This window comes from Equus przewalskii, chromosome 1, assembly GCF_037783145.1.
Source record: "Equus przewalskii isolate Varuska chromosome 1, EquPr2, whole genome shotgun sequence".
NCBI classification, from domain to species: Eukaryota; Metazoa; Chordata; class Mammalia; order Perissodactyla; family Equidae; genus Equus; species Equus przewalskii.
The window spans coordinates 70898450-70906146 of NC_091831.1; the positions used below are offsets into that span (position 1 = coordinate 70898450).

Below are 7697 nucleotides of genomic sequence, written 5' to 3' on the forward strand. Positions count from 1 at the left end.
TGCCGCTATATTTTTTATTTTAGCCATTTTAATGAGTAGTGGTATCTCAGGATTTTAACTGGCATTTCCCTAACGGCTAGTAACATTGAACAACTTTACATACACCTACTTGCCACCTTCATATCTTCTTTGGTGAGGTATCCATGTCTTGGGTTTGGGTTTGGTTTGGTTTGGAGTTTCGTTTAGTTTTAAAATTCTTTTTATATTCTGGATATAACGCTTTGTCAGATATGTGATTTTCCCCCATTCTGTGGCTTGTCTTTTCATTTTCTTGACAGTGTCTTATATAGAGCAAAAGTTGTTAATTTGGATGAAGTCAATTTATACTTTTATTTTCTTGCATGGATTGTGCTTTTGGTATCATGCCTAAGAACTCTTTACCTAATCCTAGATCATGAAGATTTACTCCTATGTTTACTTCTAAAAGTTGTATAGTTTTTGTACTTTACTTTAAAATCTATAATCCTTTTTGAGTTAATTTCTGTATAAAGTGTGAGGTTTAGGTCAAGGATCATTTTTATTATGGATTCCCAACTGCTCCAATACCATTTGTTGAAAAGGCTAGGTTTTCTCTGTTGAATTGCTTTTGCATCTTTGTAAAAGAAAAATTAATTGGCCATATTTGTACAGATCTATTTCTAGATTCTCTATTCTGTTCCACTGATCTATTTCTATACCTTAACCACACAGTACTGATTACTGTATCTTTAGAGTAGGTCTTAAGTTGTGTAACGTAAGTACTCTCAAGTTCGTTGTTTTTAGAGTAGGTCTTAAGTTGTGTAACGTAAGTACTCTCAAGTTCGTTGTTTTTGAAAAGTTTTAGCTATTCTAGCTCCTTTACCCTTTCATGTAAATTTTAGATCAGCTTGTCTACATCTACAAAACAATCCTGCTGGGATTTTTGTTGTATTTTGTTAAATCTATTGATCAATTTGTGAAGAACTGACATCTTGACTATGTTGAATCTTTCCATCCATGAACATGGTATGTCTCTCCATTTATCTAGTTCTTCTTTTATTTCTTTTTATCAGCATTTTGTAGTTCTTAGTGTATAGGTCCTCTACATGTGTTTTAGATTTGTATTTCAGAATCTAGTTTTGGGGGCTTTAAACTGTACTGTTTCTAAGTTCAGCTCTCAATTGTATAGTACTAGTTTATAGAAATATAATTGATCTTTGTGTGTTGACTTTGTATGCCATAACCTTGCTAAACTCACTTATTAGTTCTAGCTCTTGTTTTAGTTATTTTTGGTAGATTCCTTAGGATTTTCTACCTATGGTCATGTGCCACATGACATTTCAGTCGATGATGGACTGCACATATCATGGTGGTCCCATAAGATTAGTACCGTATAGCCTAGGTGTGTAGTAAGCTATACTATATAGGTTTGTGTATATACTCTCTATGATATTTGCACAAAGACAAATTCACCTAACGATGCATTTCTCAGAACATATCCCCATCATTAAGCGACACATGACTATATTCAATCATATCCTCTGGAAATGGAAACAGTTACATTCTTTCCTTTCCAGCCTGTATGCTTTTTATTTCCTTTTCTTGCCTTGTTGCACTGGCCAGGAGTGCGAGTGCTATGTTGATTAATAGTAGTAAGCACAGACATCCTTACTTATTTCTATTTTAGAAGGAAAGCATTAATTCTTTCATCATTAAGTATGATGTTATCTCTAAGTTTTTTGTAGTTGCCCTTTAAGAGGCTGAGGAAGTTCCCTTCCTCACCTAGCTTGCCGAAAGCTTTTACTATGAATGGATGTTGTATTTTGTCAAATGCTTTTTCTGTATCAATTGGTATGATCATGTGGTTTTTCTTCTTTAGCCTTTAATCTTCTTTAATGTAGATTACTTTGACTTATTTCCAAACATTGAACCAGCCTTAAATATGGGAGATAAACTCTGCTTGGTCATGGTGTATTATTCTTTTTATGTATTTCTGGATTGATTTGCTAATAGTCTGCTGAGGATTTTTGCTTCTATGCTCATGAGAAATATTGGTCAGCTTTCTTTTATTGTCCTGTCTTGTCTTATTTTGGACAAACGCCACATTCTTTTAAAATGAAAAAAATCTTCATTTTAAAATACACAATTATCAAAAATCTGGTACTTTCTATTACCGTTTTGAAAGATTTAATTAATTTTCATATGCTGAAGTGGGTCACCTCAAGAAGACAAGCCAGTACCCAGGCTATGTTCAAGGTGTTTGACTATAGATAAAACTACTGGCCCCTCCTGAACTGTGCACATGATACAGGTGATGGTGGAGCATGTTCTTTTGAGACTTTTAATCAATTCAGAGACCTCTCATATATTCATATACATGCACACACACACACACACACACACATACGTACATGTTACATACATAAGCACAAAAAAAGGAGGAGAATGATTACCACCAGCACAGCACCAGCTAACACTTGCCTTGTGCTTACTATGCATCTGGCATTCAGCTAAGCATTTTACAACATTATCTCCTTTAAACCAAGCAAAAAAATGTTTTTCGTCTGTACATGGTAGATGCTTTGATAAGCCACGTATCTTGCAATGGCCTTACAAAGTATATAAAGAGGTGAGTTACATCTTGTACCCTGACCTCAAAGCTTATGTTCCTAATTACTATGTCATACAGTTTTGAGATACTATTCTTTTTTTTTATTGAGTTATTGATAGGTTACAATCTTGTGAAATTTCAATTGTACATTAATGTTTGTCAGTCATGTTGTAGGTGCACCACTTCACCCTTTGTGCCCACCCCCCACCCCACCTTTCCCCTGGTATCCACTAAACTGTTCTTGGTCCATAGTTTTAAATTCCTCATATGAGTGGAGTCATACACAGATTATCTTTCTCTTGCTGGCTTATTTCACTTAACATAATTCTCTCAAGGTCCATCCATGTTATTGCAAATGGAATGATTTTGCTCTGTTTTGCAGCTGAGTAGTATTCCATTGTATATATGTACCACATCTTCTTTATCCATTCGTCTGTTGATGGGCACTTAGGTTGCTTCCACGTCTTGGCTATTGTAAACAGTGCTGCAATAAACATTGGGGTGCACAGGACTTTTGGGATTGCTGACTTCAGGCTCTTTGGATAAATACCCAGTAGTGGGATGGCTAGATCGTATGGTAGTTCTATTTTTAGTTTTTTGAGGAATCTCCATACTGTTTTCCATAGTGGCTGCACCAGTTTGCATTCCCACCAGCAGTGTATGAGGGTTCCTTTTTCTCCGCAACCTCTCCAACATTTGTTGCTATTAGTTTTAGATATTTTTGTCATTCTAACGGGTGTAAGGTGATATCTTAGTGTAGTTTTGATTTGCATTTCCCTGATGATCAGCGATCATGAGCATCTTTTCATGTGCCTATTGGCCATCAGTATATCTTCTTTGGAGAAATGTCTGTTCATGTCTCCAGCCCATTTTTTGATTGGGTTGTTTGATGTTTTGTGGTTGAGTTGCGAGAGTTCTTTATATATTAAGGGTATTAAGCCTTTGTCAGATATATGACTTGCAAATATTTTTTCCCAGTTAGTGGGTTGTTTTTTTGTTTCAATCCTGTTTTCATTTGCCTTGAAGAAGCTCTTTCATCTGATGAAGTCCCATTTGTTTATTTTTTCTATTGTTTCCCTTCTCTGAGAAGGCATGGTGTCCGAAAAGATCCTTTTAATACTGATGTCAAAGAGTTGAGATACTATTCTTAATCTACTTTTTCACTTAATATATCTACTCCATCCTTTTTATTGGCTATATCATATTCCAGTGGTAAACTGCATTTTCCAAAATGGTCACAATAATCTCCCTTCCAATGTGCTATTCTTGCATTGTAATTCTGATTCTTCTCCCATGAAGAAGTGTGGTTTATTTTCCCTCCCCCTTGAATTTGGGTAGGTTTGACTGTGGAAGAAGTGATACTGTTATTTCTGAGGTTAGGTCACAACAGGTAATATTGATTCCCTGCCTGATTCTCATGAGACATTCATTCTTGGAACTCTGACCATCGTCCTGTGAGGAAGCCCAAGCAACCACATGAAGAGGCCATGTGTCAGTATTCTTGTCAACAGCCCTAGCTGAGGTCCCAGCCAATAGCATCAACCACCGAATTTGTGTGAGCACCTTCAGATCAGCACTGGCCAACAGAAATATAACGTGAACCCCAAATGTGGGTCACATATGTAACTTTAAATTTTCTAGTAACCACATTAAAATCAATTTTAATATGTTTAATTTAACCCAATATACCAAAAATATCATTTTGACATGAATCAATATAAAAAAGTGATTGAGATAGTTTAGTTTCTCTTTATCACACTAAGTCTTCAAAATCCACTGGATGTTTTACACTAACAGCACATCTCAATTCAGACTAACCTCTTTGCAACTTCTCAATAGCCACTTGTGGCTACTGTACTGTGGCAGCTTCATATGATTCCACCTTTCAACTGTCAGTTCCAGCCTTGGGTTTTCACGGCTGAGACCCAAACATCACAGAGTTATAAAGTTGTTCCTGCTATCCTCTCTTTGAATTCTTGACCCACAAAATCCATGAGATAACAAAATGGCAACTAAATTTGGGGTGGTTTATTATGCATTGATAGTAGCTGGACTACCAGCCTATGAAAGCTCTATAATTTATCAAAACATTTCCCTACTTAGGTGTTTTTCCCACCTCTTCCCAGGATTTTATGATAAACAATGCTATGATAAGCAATATAATCTCTGTAAGCTAGTCTACTTCCTTAAATAGTTTGAGAGTGGCTTTTCTGGGTCAATGGGAACATACATTTAGTAAATTTACATTTACGTTGTCAAACTGCTATCCAAAGCAGCTTAACCAGTTTTCATCAACAATAATGCATACATGCCCACCTGTGCTTCTTTTGATTAATTCTGGCCCTTTTCCAGTTTGACATGAATGCTTAGTTCCTTTCTTTTCTGTTCTATAACATTCCTCTATAATTTTGCTTTACTTTACATTTTAAACTACCAGTGATATATCTTTATTGTAAAAGATTCAAGTAATACATAAACTATATAAAAGCAGTCCTATACCATTATTATACGCTTTGGCTTTTTTCCCAATTAATGTCTTAGACATCTTTCCCTGTCAGTTCATAAAGTTTAACCCATTGTGTGAATTGATTAAGTGACTGCTTTATAATTAACTGTTAAATGTTAAATGACTGCATGGCAGTCCAAAGAATGCATGGATCTTAATTTAACCATTGCCCTGGTGACTCCAGCTTTTCACTACTATAATGTTCTAAAGACCAACTTTACTCTTTCTTAGATTTTAAGAAGTTGAAATGTTAGATCAAAGGGCAGAAACTTTTTAAAAGTTGGTAGATATAGTCAAATTATGCTTCTCACCACCCAACACATTGTTAATTCACAATTCCTTCAACAATACATGTGTGTCTATTTTCTTGCTCACTCAAAATCATCAAATATATCTTATTAATTTTTGCCAAATAAGCCCCCCAAAAATATGATCATTTTAATCCACATTTCTCTAAAGTTGGTCATCTCTTTTTGAATTTGACCCTTTGTCCTTTTTTCTGACAATTGTACATGCATATCCCAGACCATTTTTCCACTGAGAATTTTATATTTTTCTTATGTATTTTTAAGAACTCTTTAGATATTCTAAGTGTTATTTGTTATATATGGTGGTGGTAATATTTTCTCCAAGTCTGGTTCTTTGTATTTTAATATTGTGAAGCCTCTGGTCATACAAAAGTTTTTAGTTTTCATGTGTATGATTTTTAAATTTTCATGGCTTCTGAGTTTTCCAATTTAAAAAGACAACTGTTAAGTTATAGACGATACATGTATGTATGCTTGATTAAATATTTCAAAAGACACAGCCAAAGTCAAAATTTCACTTCAGCATACCAATACCACATCCTTCTCAAAGATAACTGTTAAAGTTTGGCCTTTATTTTTCCAGATCTTTTTGAATACATATAATATATATGTACACACAAAAAAAGTTTCACTCTTTAAAATATAAATAAGACCATAATATATAAATTTTCTGCAGCTTGCTTTCTTAACTTAACAAGATATCATGGGGGTATTTCTCTGGCCATAGATAGAGCTCTACCTCATTCTTTTTACTTGCTACATAGGATTCTATAGTAACTATTTCCATATTGATAGATATTTAGGTTCTTCAAATATTTCACTAGTACAAACCATACTACAATGACATCCTCACAAGTGAGAAGTTCTTCAGGATAGTGGTGCACAGAATATTTTTGTTAAATGTGTAATTTATTGACTGTCTCCTCTTTGATGGTCAAAAGGAATAAACTACATCTGCATGATTTACCACACTACATTTAATGGCTGTTGCTTCATTATGAGTTTTCTTATGTTGTTTAAGGGCTGAACTCTGGGGAAAAGCTTTCCCGCACTTATTACATTCATAAGGTTTTTCTCCAGTATGGATTCTCTAATGTTCAACAAGGCTAGAGCTATGTCTGAAGGACTTCCCACATTTGTTACACTGATAGGGTTTTTCTCCAGTATGAATTCTCTGATGTCCATAAAGGTTGATCTCTTCATAATGGCTTTCCCACAGTCATTACATTGATAGGGTTTATTTCCGCTATGAGTTTTCTGATGTCCAGCAAAGGATGAGCTATATCTGAAAGATTTTCCACATTTACTACAATGATAGGGTTTCTCTCCTGTATGTATTCTTTGATTACTAATAAGAGTTGAGCTCTTCCTAAAGGCTCTTCCACAGTCATTACACTGATATGGTTTCTCACCAGTATGGATTTTCTGATGTTCCAACACAGTTGAGTTATCCCTGAAAGCTTTCCCACATTCTTTACATTTAAAAGGTTTCTCTCCACTATGTAGCCTCTCACGACAAGTAACGGCTGCATTCTGAGCAAAGGCTTTCCCACAGTCATTACATTTGCAGGGTTTGTGACCAGTATGAATTCTGTGATGACTTAAAAGGATAGAGTTCTTTCTGAAAGCTTTCCCACATTCACTGCATTTATGGGGTTTCTCTCTAGAATGAATTTTCTGATGACTAACAAATGTTGAGTGCTTCTTGAGGAATTTCCCACATTCAGTACATCTATAAGGTTGCTTGCCTATGTGGATTTTATGATGATTTAAAAGGGATGAGCTGCTCATAAAGGCTATCCCACATTCTTTACACTTACGGGGTCTCTCACCAGTATGATTTCTCTGTGGCTAATGAAGGAGGAATTATATTTGAAGACTTTCCCACGCTCCTCACATTTATAGTGCATCTTCTCTGTGGAACTTCTGCCCTCTCAACCTAGGCCTCTTTCCATCATGACAGTTTTTGTTCGCTCTCCCAGATCAGATCCTTCAGAAATATTTTGCTTTAGGGCCAACATCTTTGTTTCAAACCAGTACTCCTGGACTGAAAGAAAATTTCAAAAATCAAATGTTCTCTTTGTTGAAATACTGAAAATGAGAGCTACACAAGGATAAGGATAATGTTCTATTCTACACAAGTAAGGGTTATGTAAAATTAACTCATCCCGCTTGTGATTCTTGCTCAGAAAAGATGGCAAAACTAAAGATAGTAGAAGTAAGTAGCAGTCAAAAGAAATGGAAGGAAGTTATATTATAAACATTGTATTTAAAGAATGCAAAGAGTATCAAAGAAGTTAGCAAGGTATGAGAA

The 7697-nt window shown here is 35.2% G+C and overlaps 1 protein-coding gene across 1 annotated transcript; it reads right to left on the reverse strand.

The window, feature by feature from the left end:
• Positions 1-6238: 6238 nt before the first annotated feature.
• On the reverse strand, positions 6239-7404 carry ZNF485 (zinc finger protein 485). Its single transcript, XM_070614437.1, is given in 3 exon segments — positions 6239-6568; positions 6571-7230; positions 7233-7404. Coding segments are annotated over 3 exon segments (1083 nt in total). The 3' UTR covers positions 6239-6317.
• Between the last annotated feature and the right edge of the window lie 293 nt (positions 7405-7697).